A 24,625-nucleotide genomic window follows, 5' to 3' on the forward strand; every position below is an offset into this window, starting at 1 on the left:
ACATTGAGTCTTGCTGTTTAGGAAAACTGCCCACATCTCCATTCACATCTTTAATGTCACACAGCAGCAGGGTGTCCAACCTGCGGCCCGCTGGCCGCATGCAGCCCAGGATGGCAGTGATTGCGGCCCAACACAAAGTCGTAAATTTACTTAAGACATTATGAGATTTTTTTGCGATTACGTATCTCAGTGTATTTAATGTGTAGCCCGAGACAACTCTTCTTCCAGTGTGGCCCAGAGACGCCAAAAGGTTAGACACCCCTGGAGCAGAGTGTAATAGTTTCTCTTACACTAGTATACTACTAGTGTGTAAGTTCTGCCCAGGTTTTGTTCACCTAGTCCTAGACACCACGTGGCTGTGAATGGAACTTATTTCCTCTTACTATTGTTGACATAAGAGAAATAGGTGATATAGTGACAGCATGTGTATGAAACTGATCTGGTGTGATTTACTGAGATATAACACCCCTTATATTATGCCAAGAAACATGCAACCTGAATCTGATTATGAGGAAACAACCACACAAGCCCAAGTAAAGGAATATTCTTTAAAACAACTAGTCTGTCCTTTTCAAAATTACCACTGTCATAAAAAAAAAAAAAAAGAACAGACAAAGACTGAGGAATCAGATTAAAGCATTCTAAATGGTATCACAAAAGGGTAATGAGTGACTCTGAATTGGATCCTGGACCAGAAAAAAAAAATGTTATAAGTGATATCATTGTGACGGTGGCTGAAATCTGAATATAGTCTGTGTGTGTGTTCGATAATATTTTATCACAGTTCAATTTCTTGAATTTGATCATTGTGTTGTGGTTACGTAAAAGAGTGCCCTTGTTGTTAGGAAATATATGCCAATCTTAGGGGTGACAGTTTGTTTCGGACACTTATTCTCCAACAGTGAGAGGGGAGAGAGAGGGGGGGTGGAGAGAGAGAGGGAGAGAGCGCAAAAATGGCAAAATATTAACCACTGGTGAATCTAAACAGTTCGTAGGTGTTCATTCAGAATGAATCATTCCTGTAACTTCTCTGTACAATTGAAAATTTTCAAAATGAACAGGTAAAACGAGTAAGAAAATGATTAACCCCATGTTCAATGTAAAAAGCAAAACAACACATTGAACTTTTAGGGTCCTACTTTAATAAAAGTATTACCTAACGTGGGCATTCCTGGGACAGGAAATTCGGAGTGCTTCTCCTTGGACCAGATCTTCCTTTGATTTATGTGTACTTGCCCTTTTATCTGCAGTCTTAGTGTATCACTCTTGAAATCCAATTTGGAGATGTTTGCATTCCTGGGAGAAAACTCGCTGCTCTGTACTTTACTATATCGCTGGTCTGTATTTTCTAGTAGTTTAGTTAAATTTTTATTGCAGTTGACATAACATGTGTTCTTGTCATGGTAGCTTTGGTTCGAAAGTGTCACTGGTTGTAGGTGAAGCCAGGTTCAGATCCTGGGAGTTATGGAGGAACCAGGGCTCCCAACAAAAGTAGAAATGATTTTGGACCACCTATCACCCAATTCACCAAATAAGGAGGGGGCCCTAACGACAGACAGTCCCGAGGTGAGGAGCGTGGAGACTTATGGGAAATGGAGTCCTGAATTTGATGGATTACCCGGAGCAGAGAGCGGAGAACCGAGGCTTCGCAACTCCATCTGCGCATGTGCGGTTCTTCCTCATTGTTCACCCGCTCCCTTGTCTACGGCTTCGCGCGGCAGGTAACAGTGGAGGCTCCCGGTATACGCGTCGCTCCGTGACCGGGTCCTGCACGGAGGATGTGCACTACAGGTGAGAACCTAGTTTTGGAGGGTTGCTTTGTCAGGTCTGTGGGTAGGATTGGGTCCACACCTGGTGGAAGCTCAAACCTGCGCGAACCCCATGCTGACTGAGACCCTCCAGCACTTGCTCCCCAGTCCGCTCTGCATTTGCCCCTAGAGAAAGCCAAGTGACAGCGCAGCTTGGCTGCGGACCAGCGGGCTCCACGAAGGGGATAAGGACCTGGATTTCTTGGTCAGAATAAAGTTCCTCCAGAAAAGGCATCCACATGTTTCCAGAAGCCCCTCGAGTCTGCATGTGCCCTGGTCAACCAGTCATTAGCAAATAAATCCACCACACCCAGTGGAGAGGAGAATGAATTCTTGTAACAGTTACTAAGTGCCTGCCGGCTAAGGGCAGGTGGTGGGTCTGCAGCGCAGCAGGCTGATTTCAGAGTCAGAGTGTGAACTAAGACAGAAGGGCTCAAATTCTAGCCCAGCCACTGAGTCTCCGTGGGCAAAATGATGAGCCTCTAAGACTCCGTTTCTCCAGCAGCAAAACGAAGTTATTCCTAAACCCTGTCTCAAGGTGGACCTGAGGACTGAATCAGGCAGCACCTGTGAATCGCTCAGCACAGGTGCTGACATTCCCTAAGCCCCTGGGAAATGCCGGTTGCCTCTCTCACTGTTCTTTTTATTAAGTGTATTGTTTGTTCTCCAGGACGCCCTGTCCGCATTCATTATCCCATTTTAACCAAGCAGTAAGCCAAGACTCTGGAGGCAAAGTCACCTGGCCAGTAGTTGAAGGAGTGGGGGTGCAAACCTCATATAGCTTTATTTCCCAGGCCCATGCAGGGTTTGGCCCAGGACCACAGCCTCAGCAGAGTGGGCCGTCCTTAGGAGCCACGAGAAAGGACCTGCAGTCTATGCAGACCGAGTCTGCTCAAGAGGCTCTTGGAGATTTCTTGGTATCTGTTCAGAACCCTTGCGTTACTGCATAACTGAGGCTTCTAGACTCTCCCTTTGTTGTCTCTCTGTCCTGTGTCCTCAGCAGTGTGCAGCTCTCTCTAAGTCACGTTTTCTGGCAGGGGTTCTCAAGTGTGCCTCAGAATCACCTGGAGAGCTTGTTAAAAGCCAACAGCAGTCCAGGTCCCACCCCAGTAGATACAGGGTGGGCCCCAGAATTTGCATTTCTATCAAGTTCCCAGGTGATGCTGAAGCTGCTGGTCTGGGGACCACATTGAGAGAACTGTCGTAGAGGATGGTGAACTCCAAGACACAGTGGACCTGAGCTGAAGCTTCCAGGTATTTGAATTTCCCACCTCCAGCCAGGTCCAAATTCTCCTGATCACACAGCTCTTATGAGGAAAGAAGGTGGGCGCACACCAGGAACAGGGCTCCCACCTGGGAGATCCCCACCCTCCCCAGATACGGCTGCCACAGCTGCAGGGCAGAGATCTGAGAAACAAACAGGTTCCATATTTGCTTGGTCAGAAGCAATTCCTGATCGTTCCGCCCCGAGTGCTATCACCAAACCAGAGGCTGCCAAGAACCGCTGGCCAGTGAAGGCGAGGGCCAGCTGTCAAAAGGGACAAGTAAGCTGGACTGGAGGATGGAGGGCAATAGGCGGGCTTCGAGGGAAGAGAAAGTCCTGTGGGCAGGATGATGAGGACATAGCCTGGGAGGGAGGCCCCCCGAAACTCCTCCCTGCGTCAGTTCTCCAGGCTCTCTGCCGGGATTCTGCCCAGCCCTTAAACCTCGCGCAGCAGCACCGTGTCTGGAATGTAGGGTTCTGCTACCCACCCCACTCCTGCCTTCAGAGGAGTGCAGGACGGGTTTAAAGGGTTATATAATCCTGCCTCACTTTCAAAGTGAGCAACATCGGGCCTAAGGGAGTCATCAGCATGTGGTTAAGTACAAGGTTTCTGGAGCCAGACTGCCAGGATTCAAAGCCTAGCTCCACCACATTACTTTAACTCTCCTCTCCTCAATTTCCTCTATAAAGTAGGGGTAATAATAGTACCTATGTCTTGCATCCTTTTAAGAAATAAATGGGGTAATGCATGTAAGGTACTTAGAGCAACGCCGTTACATAGTAAGTGCTGTATAACTGTTGTCAGTATCACTGATGTTATTAAACCTGGATTGTTATCATTTTGGTTTTCAGTAGTTGTTAGTGGCAGAACCAAAAGGAGCACCAAGGCCACCCCCCGACCCCCGACTCCAAATCCCAAGCCACTATTTTGTCCACAATGACAAGTCAAAAGAAGTTTCTTCATAAAAAGTCCTTTGGAGACACTGCAACCAAAGGAGAGCAAATCCCTTTCCTGAAAAATAAATTTCCTTACAGCAGACTCATTCCTGTTCCTATGAATTCTTTAGCCCCAAGGAATTAAAAATATAAGGAGCAAATAAGTGAACAGATCTCTATCAGGTTTCTGCTGTTGTATCGTCTTTTACATTTTTTACCAGAAATATTCAAAACATACTAAAGTAATGAAAATCATGTAATGACTCCCATATACCTGTCACAACTTCAGCAGTTTTCAATGTATGGGTCATTTTATTTCGTCTGTACTCCCCTCTGCCTCGATGCACACACTCTCACACTCATACACTTCCCCTGTTCCTCCTTCCTCTACTGGATTATTTTAAAGTAAATCCCAGACATCCAAAAATTCAGAATGTGACGTGTTTAATAATGGAGCAAAGGTGTGGCCTGTTGTCCTTGCTATGCTACATTTAGTTTAACCAAATCTTTGTTAGTTGAACTTGGCCTTGTTTTGTTGATATATTTGTCTGCTATTGAATCAAAGGAGGCTATCCATTGTAAGAAACCAACAAGGAAAAAATATTTACTCTCCCCAGTGGAAAGCCTGCTTCTCTTAGCTCCTCGTGGTGAGCCCCGGGATTAAGGGGTCAGAGACATTGTCCCCCTGTGTGGCTGTGTGACAATGCCATGGGGGCCTTCAAGGCAGACCTAGTTCTCACGATGTCCTTCCTCCGCTCCCCTCCCCAGCTCTGCCTTCACGGTTCTCTGAACGTTTCCAGGAGCGGAAGATAATGAACGCATCCGAGGTGAGTCGTTTGCTTATTACCAATTTTTTTTCCAGTGGAGTCTAGGAGTTCTTTTACGTTTTTAGTAACTGTACTTTCTCGTCAATCGTTTTTCTTCATTTTTTTCATTTCCTGACCTTTTTCCTGAATTATTATTTTAGTTTCTTCCTCTTCGAGTGGTTGCTAAGGGCTAAGTTTCCTTTTTCTTCTCTTATCGGTTACCTTTGATATGTTCAGCACAGATGTAAACATATGTTTCTATCAGCATCAGGAATTGTTTTTATATTATCATCTAAATAAGGCATACTCCTCCCTCATCTCGGGTTTTGTGGACGTCACCTAATGCCTTTCTTTTTTCATTTTTTTATCTTTTTTTAAAAATTATATTATTTCCATTACCATTTATCCCTCCTAAACCCTCTTCTAACTCCACCTACCTCCCCCCCAACCATTAATTTTTTCACTTTTTTACATAATAAATATTACTTTGGGAATTTTTAGTTAACAATTGCATTACACCTTCTAGCTACTTGGATAGTAATTATTTAAATTTCATTATCCATTTTCTGGTTATTTTTGCTGTCCCAAGTTTGAAGACAAAGTGACAAAATAATAATAATTGGTCAATTATAATATTACCCACAATTTAGGGCTGCTTATTATGTTCTAGTTACTGTTAACTTCCTTACCTGGATTAGCTCATATAATTCTGACAGCCTTATGAGGTAGGCACTTTTATAATGCCCTTTTTTGGGAGGGTAGAAGTAACTTTTCAAGAGCTGGCAGCTGGAATAGTTCTAAGGATAATTAGAAATTTGGCCAGACAGAGACCTCGAGTCCACATTCACTGCAAGCTTTCCACCCGTTATTGGTGGTAAATTATCATCTGTTTATATTCCAACTTGGCCAAGAACTTGAAATGGGAGACCTCTTAGGCGTAGGGCTACCAGATAAGACACAGGCCACAGAAAACAAAGTATATCTTGCACTGGAGACACTTCTAGTAAAAACTTATTTGTCGCCTCTCTGAAGTTCGAATTTAACAGAGTGCCCTGTATTTTTCTTTTTCTTTCTTTCTTTCTTTATTGAATTTATTGGGATGATATCAGATAGTAAAATTATACAGGTTTCCGGTGTATAATTCCATAACACATCATCTATATATTGTACTGTTCACCACCCCAAGTCAAGTCTCCTTTTATCACCAGGTACCCCCTTTAGCCTTCCTTACCCCCCCACTCCCCTTTCCCTCTAGTGGTCACTATGCTCTTATCTGTGTCTGAGCTTTTTTTCTTAATCCCTTCCCCATTTTCAGACAGCCTCCCAACCCCCTGGCCCTCAGACAGCCGTCAGTCTACCTTCTGTATCTGTGAATTCGTTTGTTTTGTTTGCTAGTTTATTTTGTTCATTAGATTCCATGTGTAAGTGAAGTCATATGGTACTCGTCTTTCTCCGACTGGCCCACGTCACTTAGCATAATACTAAATCTGGCAACCTACTTGGTGGAAGGAAGGCTTTAGGTGCCCGGTGCTGACTGTTAGGGCTGGCAGTCCTGGCTCACCCGGAGCGCCAGACTGTCTCTGTCTGCCATGGCTGGCTGTCTCACCCCGCTCCAGGCGGCCTGTGGTTGAACTGACGAGGCCTGCTGTAGCGTCACCATCCATCCCTGTAGCAGCTCCTCTTCCAAAATCTCAGGTATTCTCAGGCTCGGTTCCCACAATATGTAGCTTTGTCAAAAAATATAAAACTTTGCCTATCTACACTTTGTAAGTAACTTTTAAAAAAAGGTTTCCTGTTGCGTTAGCCTCATGCCCTCTTCCCCTTGCAGCCTGTGAGTCACCCCCTGAGCTCTACCAGGAACCAGTTCTTCAGCCTCTCTCTCTGTCTACCGCAGTTCCTGGGAGTCACGCCTTCTTTCTCAGACTCTGCTGAGTTTTGATAGAGACCCCTGGGCATTTCCCAGAATGACTGTGGTTTTATGCCGTCTGAGTCTGGGTATCTAAATGTGCCTTTATTCTGCCGTTACATAAACGATCAATTGCCTATAGGATTTGGGTTTGAAATCCTTTGCCTTCAGAGCATAATGAGGAAAGAGCATCTGTATGGTCTCTGGGCATTTGGAGAGACTAGGGAGGCATCGACGTGTGGCAGCTTGGTCCTCGCTTATTTTGTAGGTAACCTGTTTTCTCTGTCCTTTTTTCCAAGTTTTTCTTTATCCTCGAGCTTCAGATATTTCACCAGGCGGTGTCTGGTTGTCTGTTCCTTTTTCAGGCTGCTTGGTAATTGGATGGGGGCCCCATTAGGGCGAAGGCTCACGTACTCCGGAGCGTTTGCTTCTGTGCAATTGCTTGTCTTGCTTCTGTGATTGTTTTCCTTCCCTCCAGCCTCTTTGTTGTCGCCTGGAGACCCCAGCAGACTGTCAGGGCCTCACTCAGCCGTCTGCGTTTTTTTAACTTTTCTTTCATTTTTTTACATTTCTGTTTTTCTGCGGCTTTCTTCTGTGTGTTGAGAGATTGGCTCATTTTCGCCACCTTTGCCATTTGGTTTCCAAGCCTTCTCTTGAGAGTTTTGTGTTTCTGTTTTCATAAGTCAGCAACAAAATATTCAGTGTCTATGGACTTTTTTAACGGCCAACTTTTCTCATTTGATGGAAGTAAGACTCGTACATCAATTGGGGCACCGATTTGAATTCTGCCAAGTTATTCTCTTCAGTAGCAGAATTCAGCTTGTTTTCAAGTCTTCCGTCTACTTGTTTTCCCCGTTATCTTCTAGGCTGTTGCTTATTATTGACGGTAAATTTATTTAACAGTCTACAAGTCCATTCTGGAGGCTTATTTTTTAGATTGTTGTTTTTCCTTCTATATCTAAGCCTTTTTTTTTTTTCTCTGTGAACAGAAAGGTAAAAACCTCATTACATCAATTCAGATAGCCGACGTGTGTTACTTGGCAACGCAAGAGGTCCTTGTCCTTGGCAAGCTTTTCCGCTGAACAAAAGGACTGACTTGGGATCTTCTATGTGAATTGCTGGGACATGTGTGCAGGCAGGCTTCTCTTTAGGCTGTGCAGAGGGGATCAAAGCTCAAGGGGACCCCCCTTCCCCTGCCTTAAAAGAGAACCTGGGACCATATCAGGGTACTGAGCAAAGTACTCTGCTTATCTCTTGGGTTGCAAAGCTCATGCAGACCCGTGAAGGCTATGCCCTGCTTTTTATAAAGACCTGGTCTCCTGAGTGTTAACCCTCCACTAACCCCTGTTCGGGTAAGGGACCCCCGAAGGAGGTGGCAGTCCTTCTGTCACTCCTGCTTCCTCTTCTACAGCCTGTGCTCACTTCAGCTCCCTGTCGCAGCTGCTCCTGAGCAGCTGGGAGGTCTCGCCAGGCTCTGAACAGAACCTGAGACTTTGCCTCGTTGTTTGTATTAAGGGGTGAGCACAGCGCTTCCACTCTCTCCCACCTCTCCATCTTCAGACACTTGTCAACATTTCTCACTTGCTGACATCCTCTTCCCCGATCCTCCTCTCTTCTGATAAACACAGTAGTGTTTTTATGTGTCTCCCTGCTGTCATTTTAGAGGCAGAGGAGATAAATGTGTGTGTACCTAGTTCATTGTATCGAGTGAGGAGTGTCACTTATTCTTGAAATTGTCACCACCAGTGGCTTCTGAGACACTCTTCTTATTTGGCAGCTGCTTAGTGAGCTCCACCAGAGACCAGAGCTCTGCTAGATGCTGCAGATACAACTGCTAACTCCTTCTCCGTGGTCCTTCTCAGTCACCAGGGCCCCTTCTCCATATGCTACTGTCCCCCAGGCTCTGTGTCCTCGGTCTCCATGTTCTTTGTGAGCAAGTTCCCTAGGCAGGTGGCCTCAGCTACCACCGAGCTACTCCTGATTTCTGAAAACCTGTCCTAATCCTCCACCTCTCTCCTGAGCTCCAGCTGAAACCTCCGCCTCTCTGCCTGTATGTGTCACAGGTGCCTTCAGTGTGGGGTGTCCAAGATTTCTCTCTCTCTCCTGCCCAGTCTGTTCTGCTCCTGTTTTGTCCGTCACAGTACATGGCATCCGCACTGGCCCAGCTGCTCTTGCAGTTGCTGGGACTGATGCTCCTTGTTCTGTCAGTCCATAACCAATTCCTGATTAATTCTGTTTAGAATCAGCTTCAACCTCTAAGTCCTTTGGCTACTACGGTAAAATAGGTGGTTAGTCATCTCCTACAATAGCCTATTACCTTCCTCTCTGACTTCCCTTGAAAACAGGCTTTCTTCACTTCAACACTGTCAATGTTTTGGGCCAGAAAACTCTTTGTTGGAGAGGCAGTCCTATGCATTGTAGGAGTTTAGCAGCATTTCCGGGACCCTCCCACGGTTGTGACCTCCAAAAATGTCTCCACCCATTTGCCGAATCCCCCGTGGATGGCAACATTATGTCTGATTGAGAGCTCCTGCTTCAAACACCCTCCACCCTGCTTCTAGAGCGCTACTTCCACATGATCATCTTGATTATGCCGCTTATTTCCATGTCTTCATTGTCCTCAGAGATAATCTCCAAAGTAGGGATGTCTGTCCCAGAGAACCGCACGAGCAAGTCACGTGTGGCATGCAAATAAAGTATTCGAACGCCCTTTTATGTTTCTTTTGTATCTAAAAAAATTAGGAAAGTTAGGCTTTACTTTCCGTGCATGGCCTGAAGAGTCATATATGTATAGAGTAATTTGTAAGAAATACCCAGAAGCTCTTGCTGATGGAAGAGCTGGAGGGCGCTGGTCTGTAGGAAAAAGTCCGGAGTCCCTGTGTCTGACCACGAGATACCGCCCACCGCTCTCTGCCTCACCAAGCCCCCAACCTCATTCCCTCACACTGCGCTCCTCGCAATTCCCGTAATTTAATGTGCGCCGTAAGGTGTCTACGTCCTGGCTCACACCGGCGCCCCTCGTTCACACAGAACTCACTGTTGGTGTGCCACCAAATCTTTATCTCCTCAATGAAGCATAACCGGAAAAACCAAAGAGATTTAACCCTCCTTCCCCTTGGGGACCTCGCTCGACCCTGCCCATGCATTGTTTACATGGCTCCCATAACTCGCTATTGCACATGTGTGTTTAGGTAGGAAGTCTCCTCATCAGTCCATAAATGCCTTAAGAACAGGACTAGTGTCTTAAAAAAAAAGATTTTATTTAGTTATTTACTTTCAGAGAGAGGAGAAGGGAGGGAGAGAAACATCGATGCGTAAGAGAAACATCAATTGGTTGTCCCTTGCATGCCCCCCAACTGGGGACCTGGTCCACAACCCAGGCATGTGCCCTGTCAGGGAATCGAACTGGCGACCTTTCAGTATGTAGGCCGCACTCAGTCAACTGAGCCACACCAGCCAGGGCAGGACCTATGTCTTATTCGCCTTAGCATCCTTCAGTTCTCAGCAGGCAGGGGAGCTCCAATTGTCTTATGAATCAATAGGTAAATACAGAGGCAGAGTATTTCCATTGTGATCTCTGTTTCTCCCCCAAAGTATAACATGAAGGAAGGTACGCGGACGTCCTCTGTGACCTTTCCTGGTGAACTCTTCACAGCGAACACAGTGGAATGAGCGCCGTATCTGTTTCTCATGCCATCTGGACTGAGAGGGGTTGGGCTATTACAGGGGTCGGTGGTGTTCGAGGATGTATCCGTGGACTTCACCCGGGAGGAGTGGCGGCTGCTGGACTCTGCTCAGAGGCACCTGTACAGGGATGTGATGCTGGAGAACTACAGGCTCCTGGTGTCCCTGGGTAAGCACAGTCCCCATGCCACTCCCAACAGCATGCACTTCCCATCTTAGAAACTGAGTCATTGTCCAGTGTTGTGAATTTTAGGCTTGAGATTTTGGATTCAAAGATCCTTTTTAGGGAACTTGAACGAATTGTATTCTCACCTCCCTAGTGCAACAGTCTTCTCTGATGAGGGCACCGTCATTGGACAGCTTCTGCAGCTTCTCCCTTCTGGTTCTTTAAAGGGCCCGAACCCTAAGAAACTTTGCCAAATCTCATGTCATTTCCCATAACAGGGCACTCTGTTTCCAAACCTGAGCTGATATCCAGGCTGGAGCAAGGAGAAGCACCCTGGATGTCACAGAGAGAGTTCCCAAGTCAGAGCCTCCCAGGTGAGTGAATGAGGTCAGGCATAGGCGACTGGCCGAAACTGGATCCCAAAGGGCCCCGTTCAGGAGCTGGGGTCTTGGAAACGTGTTTCAGAAATCTCTCACAGAGGCTCCAGTCTTTTAGACGTGACTGAACACAAATGATCACCATACCTTAGCTATTAAACCTCCTAATATCACCTTCATATATATAATTTTTAATTTTCAGTTTGACATTTATAGAGATTTGCTTGGTTTTTGTAGAACCCATTTGCTCCCTTCCCCATCCTAGACCTTTATTTCTTTGTTTTCCTCTCTGCTCAATAATGGCCATTGCTCACCTTCCCTCCAGTGCTAAACACTCTGAGACATGCATTGAAGGATATACTCTTTTACTCAGCGAACATTTATTTATTAAGTGCCTGTTGTGAACCAGTCACGTCCTAACACAAGGGATGCAAAAGCAAACTCTCTGCTCCTATCAGTAGATCCAGTTAGCAGAGAAATACAGAATAGGTGTGGTGGTAATCAGCACTCTGAAACATTAGAGATAGATGAAGGGGAGGCAGGGTGATGGGGAGTGGCATTTTAGAAGGGGAGTCAGGGAAGGCCTCTTTGAGGAAGTGAACGTTTGAACAAAAAAAAAAGTGGAATGGAGTTTTGAATAAAGGGATGGAGTGAGACATGGGCCATCTGAGAGATTTCCAAGGGAACAGCAGGGGCCAAGTCTCTGAGATGGGAGTGGGCTTGGTGTGATCAGGGAACAGCAAGGAAGGCAGTGGGAACAGAGAGGGCTTACTGAGGAAAATGTAGCAAATGATGGCAGGGAGTTTGCTGGGGGCAAAATTTTACAGGCCTGGTAAAGACCGAATTCTACCCTGAGTGAGGTAATAAGTAAAAGGAGAGGTCAAGAACTGTACCCTTAAGTGATGCATTTGAAGGTCAGGAAGACACAGGATTCTAGCAAGAGAGACTGAGAAGGAGCACCCTGCACATAGGGAGAGAGCCAGGAGACAGTGGGGTCCCAGGAACCATGTGAGCAAAGTGTTCGTAGAAGCAAGGAGTGAATTCCCAGACGCCCATGTGAGTGTGAAGTCAGCACTGTCCCTTCTTTTCCTGAAAAGTATCCAAAGGCCACAAGGAAAAAAAAAATTTTTTTTTAAGTCAACTCCATATTTACTGTAGGTTGGCGGCAGCTGAAATCCCAAACCTAATACAAAAGAAAGGTGGAAAACTGCCCAACGCAATGGAAATCAGGCTTGATCATTGGAAGGCAGAAGTGCTTAGGAAAGAGTGTTAGAACATATTGTATACACAGCATTTACACGCAGTACTTACCACAAATGGGACTTAAAACAATGAGGGTTTTTTTTAAAAAAACAATGACAAAGTAGCATTGCCCTGAAGGATGTGTAGGTTCCAGGTGGAACTGAGGATAGAATGTGCGCTAACTCGTGGAGAACACAAGAGTGGGTTTATGGTTGGAAATGCACAGCATATGGAATTAAGCACCCTGGTTTCACAGAAGCTGACAATATTGTAGACTTTGGGGATGATCATTTGAACTTGTATTGTGAATTTAGGTGTATGAAACTAGTATAAACATTCAACATCAAGTTCTCCTTGCTGGTACACTGATTCTATTTATCTGCTACAGAAATGTCATAAGTTTTTAAGCATGCAGTTGATAGTATGGCATAAAATGAGAATAGCAGAGGATAACAATAATTGCCCGTGGCCCAAAATCTTAAGATGAAAATTAGTGGAGGTCCTAGGGTCAAGACGAATAGCCAGGTACTTGAGGTCTCACAGCTCAGAGAGGAAGAAAACATGATGTAAAAGTGGAATGAAAAATTAGAATTGTGTCCAGACACAATCAGTTGGTAAGGTAAGTCAGCAGACCAAAAGTGGGAAGAATAGAGTTTTCAATCGAGACAGATTACTATTGATTAACGCTGATAGATCAATTGGTAGCACCAACAGTCAGAACACAGAGGTGAACTGGATTCTGTTCCAAGCACGGCTTGTCCTCTCATATGTTTTAACCTTCTCTTTGGACATTGTTTTCCTTATCCCAGCTGTACGGAGAGCTGGAGCCAGAACTACAGGACTGCCCGTTAGAACCGAGGAAGTTAATGATTTCAAAAATTTAATTGTCATTGGTGTCCAGAATGGAAAAGAGGAGGAAGAGCTTGGAAGCGTATAGACGGTAGTAAGGGCCCTACTGCAGTGATTGAAGTATGAGGCAGAGGAGGAAAAGGTCCAAGTCTGCCCCCACACTTAACCTTTGCTCTGACACGTCCCTGGGTCACCCTTCCGTCTTCCTTGTCTCCCTACTCAGTGTCCCTTACCTTCACGCCATGCTTCGACTACCCTCCATCCTTGGATCAGCTGTTTTCCTGAATCCTGTGTTCCCAATCCACCGTTCCTTGTGCTTTATTTCAAACTCTCTGCCTATTTTGAGATCATATTTGTAACAAGCCAAAGTAACTTGTATTAATTTTCAGCTTTCTCTCTATTTTTCTACTATTGTATGTATTTTTGTCTTTGTTTTCATGTTACCAAACCAAAAGAGTAGAATAAACATTTGCTTCAGAGTTCTTTCATCCCAGGAGACTGTGTCTCAAACCTAAGAATCAGCTCGACATGGGGCACTTGTGTACAACCCCAGTCCTTAAGAAATGTGTTAAGATTTATAATGTGTATTAATTTTTAATGTTTCTAGAACTCCAGAAAGTCAGTAACGTGAAAGAGAGAAGCCAAGAAAATCAAGATAAATATTCAAGGCAAGCGTCATTCAGCAACAACAAAACCCTGACTAAGGAAAGAAGTAAAACCTTAGGAGTGGCCTCAAACCCAATGCCTTCAAGAAAAATATCCCACAGATGTGACTCCTTTGGCACAAGCTTGAAAGGTGTTTCAGAATTAATTATCAGTAATAGAATCCATGTAATAAAAAAGCCTGATGATTTCAAGGGGTGTGGATTCCTGGACACTGTGCGTGAGAAAGCTCATACGGTGAACAAGCCCCTTGGAGATGATCAGGAGAAGAGGTTCCGCAGTCATAATGATGCCTTTGTTCAGCATCAGAAGAATTTGGCTCTGGAGCAACTCCTTCAATACAATAATTGTGGGAAAGCCTTTCACACAAAAACGGCCTCCGTTACATATGAGAGAACTCACACGGGAGAGAAACCGTCTGAAGGTAATAAATACAGAACGGCCTTCAAGCAAAAGTTCAAGTTCAGTGCTTGTCTTAGGACCCTGAGGGAACGGAAGCCACGCGAATCCAGTAAAAATGGGAAATCCTCAAGCCTGAAGTCAAAACATGCACCTGGGAGAACTCACAGAGGGGAGAAGCACTCCGAATATGAGGAGCCGGGGAAATCCTGCAGCAAGAAGTCAGACCTCACTCAGCATCAGAGGATGCACACGGGGGGAAAACCCAATGACTGTAGTGAAAATGAGGAAGCCGTGCAGAAGTCAGGCCCCGCTCGGGACGAGAGAACTCACACAGGGGAGAAAGTCCACAGCTGTAATAAAGGTGGGAAATCCTGCCATGGAAAGTCACGCTTCACTCAACGTCAGGACGGCCGTACAACAGAAAAACCCAGTGAGTGTAACGATAGCGAGGAAGCCATAAAGAAGCCACGCCTCACTCAGAATCAGGGAACCAACAGAGGAGAGAAGAGCCGTGAAGGTGGTAAGTGTGAGAAATCCTCCCGCGAGACGTCGAAACTCCGTCAGCATCAGAGAACACACTCGAGGAGGAGAACCGATGAGGGTGATGGAAGTGGGAGGGCCTTAAGTAGCAAGTCAGACCTCTCTCAAGATCAGAGCGTTCACAGAAGAAAGAAAACCTATGACTGTAATCAGTGCGCAAAAGGCTTCCGTAAGAAAACAGACCTCACTCAACATCAGAGCACGCACACCGGGAAAAAGCCCTACGAGTGTAGTGAGTGTGGGAAGTCCTTCTTTGTGAAGTCCAACCTCACTGAACATCAGAGAACCCACACAGGAGAAAAACCGTATGAATGTAATGAGTGTGGGAAATCCTTCTGCCAGAAGTCAGCCCTCACGGTGCATCAGCGAACTCACACAGGAGAGAAACCATACAAATGTAATGAATGTGGGAAAACCTTCTGTGTGAAATCAAACCTGACTCAGCATCAAAGGACCCACACAGGAGAGAAACCCTATAAGTGTAACCAATGCTGGAGATCTTTCTGTGTGAAATCCAACCTCGTTGTCCATCAGAGAACTCATACAGGAGAGAAACCCTACAAATGCTCCGACTGTGGGAAAACTTTCTACGAAAAGTCAGCACTCACAAAACATCAGAGAATTCACACAGGGGAAAAACCCTATGAGTGTCATGAATGTAGAAAGACCTTCAGCCAGAGGTCAGCCCTCACCAAACATCAGAGAAAAACACACAAGAAGAAAACTCCCATCAACACCCTCCATGGGCAGAAGCCGGCATCCACAGGTCAAACCTGATGAGCATCAGCAAGTTTGCCCGGAGGAGATGCTAAGATGTCAGCACATGTTGGGAGGTCTTTATCCGTAGGGTAGAGCTAACTGGAATCAGAGGATGAACGAACGCCCGTGAACACTTGGAATGCATGAAAGCTTCCACCAAGTATGCAAAGATGTTATGGGGAAATACGTCATTTTAAGGAACGTGAGGTAAACTGTTCTTGTGAAATATTGTTTAACTAGAAGTCATATTTCAGATGTAAGACCAAACTTATTACAGAGAAGGTAACAGGAAATATTCAGTTTTTAATAGAATGTGAAATGTGGTGCTTTTGTAAAAGCATGAATAATTTATTGCCACAACAGCATGAATTATATGTGCAGACTTTTTGAGGTATCTTGGGATATACATGTATATATATACACACACACAGAGTACATGAATGTGCTATGGAATATGAGTTACATGTATGTTGGATTTTCACACTGGAACCCATACTGTCTCTGAATCTCGGCGGTACAGTATACAGTGTGGGTAAAAAGTGGGTTTATGGTTGTGAGTACGCAAAACACAGAATTTATTCTTATACTGTTACTTATTGATGATTGTGCTATTTTCCAGGCAAACAAGTGTAAACCCACTTTGCCCACCCTGTACACACTGGAGGCGAAAATCGAGCAGTCACACCATCTGCGGCCCAGCAACCCCACCTCCACATACACGCATGAAAACATAGTTCTCTTCCAGGCATCACCCTAAAAGGTGTTTGGAAATACAGGGCCCGGCAGAAGTAAGGCCTACTGAGGGTGGTTGGTAGGGTAATAATATGGGTGCCATAATTTATAGTTTTAATTTGAACAGTTCACCCAAAATGTCATAGGGTGTGCTTGCCTGCACTAGTGTTATGTTACAGAATTACATGCTTACGATTTTGTCATAAAAGATTTTGTGATAAACCGGGGCGTTATTTGTGCTGGACTGTGTATTTGGATGGTTTGGTTGCCGCTGTGACTGAGGGTGCTGCGGGCATTTAGCAAGCAGGAGGGCCACACATGCTCAGCGCCCCGCAGTGTCCCAGGGAAAGGACAGAAAGAAGAGGTTCGTCCAGAATGCCAGTAGCTCCGTCACAGAGAAACACTGCCTCGGAGGAACTTGGACATCTGCAACCACACACGCCACAAAAACTTCCATTGCAGCATTGCGATAATTTTTGTACTGACTTTGTAAAGAGCAGAAAGCAACAAGTGTCCCCCAGTGATAGAACAGATAACCAAATGTTGGTGTGGTGAATCCGTGGGGCTAACGTACACCAATGAAAAGGAATTCATCCCAGTTAGATGCGTAAAGATGGTTTTATCTGAAAACAATGGTGTTGAATAAAAATGTAGATACCGTGTCATTGCATTTCCATAAAGTTCAAAAACAAAGAATTCAGCAATATATTTGTTAGGGTTACATATATAGGAAGTAAAACTACAAAGAAAAACAGGTGGATGATTAATGTAAAACCTAGGACAGCGATTACATCCATGGAAGAAGAAGGAGTTTACATTTATTCATTTATTTTTAAAGATTTTATTAATTTTTTAGAGAGAGGGGAAGGGAAGGAGAAAGAGAGGGAGAGAAACGTCAATGTGTGGTTGCCTCTCATGACGCCCCTACTGGGGACCTGGCCTGCAACCCAGGCATGTGCCCTGACTGGGAATCAAACCGGCGACCCTTTGGTTCGCAGGCCCACCCACGCTCAATCCACTGAGTCACACCAGCCAGGAGGAGTTTACATTTAGAGAGGGCACGAGCTTCGTGTTTCTTAGGCAGGTCATGAGTATATTGGTGTTGCTTTTATTATTTTCCTTTATATGATGTCTATGTATACACATATATATTTCTGTTTGTAAGCTAATTTTCAAAAAACAAGCTTGAAATAATTGCATTAGAATATCAGCAAAGGTGAAGTTTTGGTATAAGGATTGTAGTTAATTTTTTTCTTTTGTTTTTCTGTATTCAAACCCTCTGTAATGACTTCTTCAGGTATCCATACCATGAGTCATTTGGGCCTACCCTTCTTGATTTTCTTGATTCTGTTGTTTGCCTTTGTTCCCTAGCAAAATTTTTCCTACAATCTTAAAAATCATAAGTTACTGAAGATAATAATATGAACAAGTTGAATTCACCCATTAAAGGTAAAGGAAGTTTAATAACTGGTTAAGAAACAAAATGCAACTATGGATTGCAAGAAAAAGTGCCTAAAACAAGGGGACAAAGAGCTTGAGAGTTAAGGGATGGGCAAAAATGTGATGTTTTTTAACATTCATCCACCAAGGGAAACACCTGTGGGTAAGTCCTGTGGTCACACCATTTAACCCAACTGCGCTCTAAACCGTTAGGGTCTGCAGCCTCTTCAAAAATGATCTTGTAGGGAAATATCTGTTGCTGTGACAATATGTTCAGCTTACATTGCTTTTCTGTCTTACACTAATGTTAAACATTGATCCCTGTGGTCATAGAATCCACAGGAACCCCCCAGAAAGGGCGGGGAAGGAAAGGGGCTTTCCAAGAGGCGCCTCTTTGATGGATGACTCTCTCTTGGCTGCCGTGTCTAGAAAGGGCCTTTTTGATACGCCTTGTTTTGACTTGAAGGGGAATGATGAGCAGAGCACTGAGAATGGGGTGACTAGACTCCTGATCTCATATTTTTAAGTCTTTAAAGAGGAAAGTTTAGATAATACTGCATTAGTCTGTTTGGGCTTCTATCACAACACCATCGATTTATAAACCACAGAAACTTATTTCTCACAGTTCTGGAGGCTGGGACGTCCAAGACCATGGGGCCGGCAGATTTGGTGTCTGCCAAGGACTTGCTTCCTGATGCATAGGTGGCCGTCTTCTTGCTCATGGAGCAAGGAATGAGCTCTCTGGGACCCTTTTATAAGGGCACCAATCCTATTCATGAGAGCTTCCTCATGACCTAATCACCTCCCAAAGGCCCCACCTCCTAACACCGTCACACTGAGGGTTAGAACGCCAACGTGAGTTTTGGAGGAACATTCGGTCCGTAGTAACTAACGTTTTCCAGTATCACCTTTCTGAACTTCATGTGCCCGTGTACAGGGCAGTCGGTACATCTTTAGAGGCCAAAGGTGATGGTCTGAAAAAAGGAGAGGAGGAGAAAGAAAGCACGGTGTATATCTTTAGATAAAAGATTGAATTTCCTCACCTGGACCTAATAACACCCCTCTGCCTGGACTGTGCCCTCACAGACACCCCAAAATAGGACTTGTGGGTTCTGTCCCCTGCCAGTTCCCTCAGCTCAGTGCACGTCTCTGCAAGTGGCCCTCAACCTGCTACTATCACACAGTCCTGTCGCTTCAGAGGGTAAAGCTGCAAATTCTGCACACTGAACGCGAGGCCCAAGAACTGCTGCCAGCCCAGCTCCCCGTCGGAGGCCCTTCTGCCTTTTCCCAGAGCACGGGTAAGTCGTCTCCTTTCAGTGTGTGGCTCCTTTTTGGATTTTATTCCTGGAATGTCTTCTCACGCCCAAGAGCCAATGTAATCGTGCGAAGTCAGTGTCTGGGTGCCAAGCACAAATTCCCTTACACGGAACTTCTGCCTTGGTAACCAACATCTGGGCACCTACTGGCCCCTGGCACCTCAAACCTGGTGAACTCAAACCAGGACCACTGAACACCGGCTGGAGAGTCTGTGAGCCATGGCGAAGCTGCAGGAATGCAGCCTGGCCTCCTACTCCAAAGAGACACAAGGAAATCCCAGGACTAGAAGGCAGGAGTCCATTTGAATTCAGTATTTACTTCCTGGGGTCATAAAGGGCATTTCATGAGGCTGAAAACTCTGAAGAATTCGAAGTTGGTTACGAGGTTTCAGATAGTGTGATGTACTAGAAAAGCATGCAATTTGAAAGGAAGTGGTTCTTGGATTTAGCCCCAGCACTGAAACCAGGTATGTTTTGATGTTGGAGGACTTAACTCACTTTTCTGAGCACCGATTTTCTTATTTATAAAAGATGTTGTTCTTATTTTAAAAATAAGGATGGTGATACGAACTTTGCAGTAGATATTAGGGCTCGTTGAGATGTTTAATTAAAAGGACCTCACAAGTGCTGTTTGTAGTTGCAGTTGCTGCTGCAGTAATGACCTCTAACAGGATTTTGTTACACAGCAAACAGTGAAGCAAGGGAGTACAAGCCAGACCAACACTCACTCTTTAAAACAGGCTGTGCGGTAAGTCCTCTCCCATGCCCATTTTAAAGATGAGGACAAGGCTTACGGATGTTTTTGGAAATTACTACCGTTATAGGGGAAGCCAATTAGCAGACCATGGCATTGAACCCAGGTCTCTCTGGCTCCAGCATTAGTTCTGCAGAGGTCCTTTTGAACCCACTTTTCTTCCTGTTTGATTCACTCCTTTTGATTTATGTTTTCCATTGTATTTTTTCATTCTTTTACTTTTAACCTGCCTCTATGATTTTATTTAAACTGAGTTTCTTATTGACGATATATAGTGGGGTCGTGTCTTTTAATACACATTGTCAGCCTCTGTCTTTTCACTGGTGTATTTAGATCATTTATATTTAATATAATTATTGCCCTGTTAGATTTTAAGTCTGCCACTTTATTTTTTGTTTGTTTCTGTTTGTTACCATTTTTAAATTTCTATGTTTTCTTTATCCTGCCTTCCTGTTATTAGTTGAATATTTTTAGAATTCCATTTTTATTTACATATAGTATTTTTAATATATCTCTTTGTATAGCTTTTTAAGCAAAACTTATTACAGTCTACTAATTTAAAATTCCCAAAAAGGAAGTCTCCTGTCTCAGCTTTCACTGTAGAATTCTAATAAATGTTTAAGGAAGACATAACACCAATTCTACACTTCTTTCCTGAAAACCAAGAAAACCAAACAAAAACACTTCCCAATTCATTTTATAAAGCTAGTATTCACTGATAACAAAACCAAAACTATTTTAAAATACAGTACAAAAAAGAAAAAAAACAGACCAATATTCTTCACAAATATAGACATATAAATCCTTAACAAAATATTAGCAACTAGAATTATTTATTAATTATAGGAAAAGGCATATGAATATATGAAAATAATTATATACCAGGGTGTTTATTGCAAGGACACAAGGCTGGAAGGCTGGTTCAATACTTGAAATCGATCAATACAATCTACCATATTAATAAGCTAAAGAGATGATCTTTGGTTGCTATCACATGACCGTATCAAACAATGAAGGAAAAAATTGACTAAAGTATTTAAAATTCATGACAAAAAGTCTCATAAAAACAGGAATAGAGGGGAGCTCAAGGAAGACCATCTGTAAGGACCCACAGTGAACACCGGGCTCAGGGGTGAACGACCGAATGCTCCGCCCCTATGACCGGGAACGAGGTCAGGAGGTCTGTTCTCACCGCTGGGCTCCAACATGGTGCTGGGGGCCTGAGCGTGCGATAGGGTAAGAAAACAAGATGAAACGTACACATCAGAAAAGAAAGAATGAAACTGTCCTGTGTGCAGACGGCGTGATGACTGACTGAGTAGAAAAACCCGAAAGAATCTACAAAATACCACCAAAACCCAGAAAAACTTCCTAGAACTAACAGGTGAGTTCAGCAAGGCCATACGAGACAAGATAAACATACAAAACTCAATTGTGTTTCTGCATGCCAGCAATGAACAAACGGGCACCGAAATTTAAAATATGAGACCATTCTTTAAGTTGCTCAAAAATTATACAGTTAGATGCAAATCTAACGAAACATGTATAGTACTTGCATGCTAAAAACTAGAAAATGCTGATTGAAGAAGATCTAAAGAAATGGACAAACGTAACCTTGTTCATGGATTGGAAAATTCAGCAAAGATGCTAATTCTCCCTTATCGATATATAGATTTATTGCAATTCCTATCAAATTGCTGCAGGAATTTTTTTGTAAATATGGGCAAAGTTATTCTAAAGTCTATATAGAAAGATGAAAACTAGAAGAGCTAAAACAATTTAGAAAATGAAGAATAAAATGGATCAGTTTGCTGATTTGAAGATTTATTATAAAACTACAATAAACAAGACTGTGTGGTATTGATGGGTAGGTAGACACGTGGTCAGTGAAACATAATAGGGAACCCAGAAATAAACCCACACAAATATGCCCAACTGATTTCTTTACAAAGGTGCAAAAGCAATTCAACAGCGGAAGGATAGACTCAACAGACAATGCTGGAGCAATTGGACGTGTATAGGTGAGCAAATGAACCTTGACGAGAGAATGGCCTTTGGGTCTGGACAAACCTGACTTTGAATGCCAGCTTTGCCATTGATCCCTGTGTGGTTTTTGACTCGGTTATTAACCTTGTGGAGCTTCAAACCCAAGCCTAGAGCTCGTCAATGTAATGTTACAGACGCTGGAGAAATAGGTAAATGACTGGGCTATCTTTAATTTACTGAGGTAGTTCCCCAAGATGGCCAGCAGAGGGCTGTAGTTGCACATGAAAGATTCCACCACATCTCTGCTCTCACAGCCACCTGCCTTCCAAGCCCCCTCTCATCTCAGTCACCCATCTTCATTAACCCACAAGACCGCATATTGCGGGGGAAACATTTTTCACAGTTATGTATGTGTGTTACTATGTTTCCTTCAAAGAGTCTCATCATTTAAATTATAATACTGCCACTTCCTTGACTCCTTTAATGATTTTTCTTATGGAATAGGGATTCGTTCTCAATATGGGGCAATATTGCACCCAAGGGGGTGGAGATTGTACTTGGGGCCCCCCAAAATCTTAGCTATTACATGGGCTGTGCCCCTCAGAGTTCCACAGTACACAGACAGATACAGTGTATCTGTGGTATTAAACTTTTATGGGGAAGGAAACAATTCGGGGAAAAAATAACTAAAAAGTCTCCTTGTGTGTGTGGAGGAGGGGGGAGTTGCTGTAACTTAAAAATAAACTTAAACTCTAGTGCTCCATTCTAATCTCCCCCACAAGTTTCCCCGTGCTCCTTCATACTTCCTCCCTCCCTCCCGTTCCCTCCCCCTTCAGCCACTGGATTCTAGTTTGCATTTTTTGGAGGCTGCTATGTAAATGGAACCAAACACTAGGAGCCCTCTTTTCTGGCTTCTTGCACTCAGTGTAATTATTGTGAGATTTGTCCATGATATTAACAGTCCATGCCTTTTTATTTCTGAGTGGTATTCCATTGTAAGGATATGCCACCATCTTTTCATCCATTCGCTCGTCTGTGGCTATTTGGGCTGTGTTCAGTTCACGGCTCTCATATGCAGATTCCCGTACAAGTCTTTGTATGGACATATCTCTTCATTTCTCCTGAGCAAATACTGAGTAGTAAAATGAATGGGCTGTCTGGCAAGTGTGTGTTCCTCTTTATCACAAAGGGGCTGGTTGATGCTCCTTTCCCCAGGCAATGGGGCCCCTTTCCCGTGCCTCTGGGAGAGGCCGCCTTGATTCAAAAGGCGTCTTTCCAGGGGAGACTGCGCCCACCCTTGGGAGTGTAGGGATGATTTCCTGCAACCATATGTGTGAAGAGAAAACACACAGATGCACACGTGATCTCTGGTGTGGCAGAGTACAGCTGCTATAGTACAGAAATGTGGAAAATACAGAAAAGTGCAAAGAAGAAGACTAAGACCATCCACGATGCGGCCTGACTTTCCACCGAGGGGTGAGGGTAGCTGACAGCCTGCTGCATTTTCTTCTAGTCGTGTTTCTGTGCACATTATACGTAGAAACGTGTGACCCTGCATCTGTTCTACACTACATGTGTTCCACAGCCGAACTCCTCACCAGGTCACAATCCCCTGCTCTGTTTCCAGATCTGAGCCCGTTTCAGGATTCCAAACACACTGAATGAAGAGGAGCCGGGGTCCCCAGGACCCTGAAAGACCAGGACAGGTAACCACGTGCTGGGGAAAGGAAAACACGTGAACGTTTGAAGAACTATTGGCACAGGATCGAGTTGAGACCCAGAGCATCATCACAGCCTCCACATTGAGCCGAGGGCATATGAGGGGCAGGAAATAAACTCCTGGCCCAAGTCTGGCTCGCAGTGAGTCCCCCAGGCCCACTGGCCAACCCCGTAGTCACTTCTCCAGTGCCAGTTGGAATAGATGCATTGGTCACTGGCCCGACTTCCCCACTGATCCCTCAACAAGGCCAGTGGAAACCTCTGAACCTCACCCCCTCCATCCAACCTCGAGGAAAAATGAAAATAATGTCACAACCCAGAAGGCACAGCAGAAACTAATGCCACTCTTAAAACCCTAAGTGATGCCGAGGTGGTTGTCCCCATCCTATCTTACTATCATCTGCTCCCTGCAAAAACCAGACACACCTGGGGGATGACAAGGAGCTGGCACAAACTCAGCCCTACAAGCTCCGTGCCACATGGGGCATCTTTGCACGTGCAGCGTAGCACAGTCTGGGGTACGTGGCATGCAGCCACCAATCTGGCCGCTGTGTTCTTTTCCATCCAGGTCAACAATTAAAAAATTAAAAACAAACAAACAAAAGGATCACAAGCAGTTCAAGTTCAGGTGGAATAGGCAGTCTAGTCTCAGGACTGTGTTAACTCTTGGGACCTCTTTCGTGACATCCACAGAACGTCACACGGGGTCCCCCTCTGTTGATGACACATGCTAACTGAACTGGGTGCAGTGGCCAGAACACACGGAGGCCTTGGTAAGACACAGGCACTCCAGAGGGTGAAAGTAACTCTTCGAAGATGGAGAATCTGCCAAATAAGTAACGTTTTAAGGAAGCTTGCTGGATCATCCCCTTCAGAGGAAGAGGGGAACTAGTTCATCTTCTGTCTCCTGCCATAAAAAAGAAAGCACCACGTTGGATAGACTTCTTTGGACTCTGGAGACAGCGTATTCCAAACCCGAGAATACCACACAGAGCCAAATACTGAGGGGAAGGAAGGCTTCCATGGTGGACAGGGGCCCAGAGCAGGTGGAGCTCGGCAGCAGGTCTGAGCTGCAAAGCACGTGGCCCCGAAGCTGGCAGGCCCTGTGGGTTAGAGGTAAGAGGTGCAGTGGGGGGTTGGCCCCATCTCAGTGGGGAAGCCACCACTCAGGTCCCCAGGGTTCTGGGACCAGGCCATGTAACCTGCAGCAGGGAGCTGCACGCCTTTCTGTGGGAAGGGTGTGCCGCCTGGCCCAGGTAGGGGTGGAGCACCTGAC

At 44.8% G+C, this 24,625-nt stretch overlaps 1 protein-coding gene across 1 annotated transcript; it reads left to right on the forward strand.

Moving 5' to 3' along the window:
• Positions 1–1,778: 1,778 nt before the first annotated feature.
• LOC112303768 (zinc finger protein 157) lies at positions 1,779–15,420 on the forward strand. The gene is made up of 5 exons (XM_053927404.1): positions 1,779–1,791; positions 4,777–4,835; positions 6,643–6,645; positions 10,447–10,573; positions 13,844–15,420. The coding sequence occupies exons 1-5, from the start codon at positions 1,779–1,781 to the stop codon at positions 15,418–15,420; spliced, it is 1,779 nt and encodes a 592-aa protein (XP_053783379.1).
• Positions 15,421–24,625: the final 9,205 nt, after the last annotated feature.

Source organism: Desmodus rotundus, chromosome 6, assembly GCF_022682495.2.
Source record: "Desmodus rotundus isolate HL8 chromosome 6, HLdesRot8A.1, whole genome shotgun sequence".
NCBI lineage: Eukaryota > Metazoa > Chordata > Mammalia > Chiroptera > Phyllostomidae > Desmodus > Desmodus rotundus.

Excerpts from the sequence above, each read along its gene's own strand:
- LOC112303768 (XM_053927404.1), top strand. Across the intron at positions 10,574-13,843 it reads CAGGCTCCTGGTGTCCCTGG|AATTAATTATCAGTAATAGA; the intron begins GTAAGCACAGTC and ends AAGGTGTTTCAG.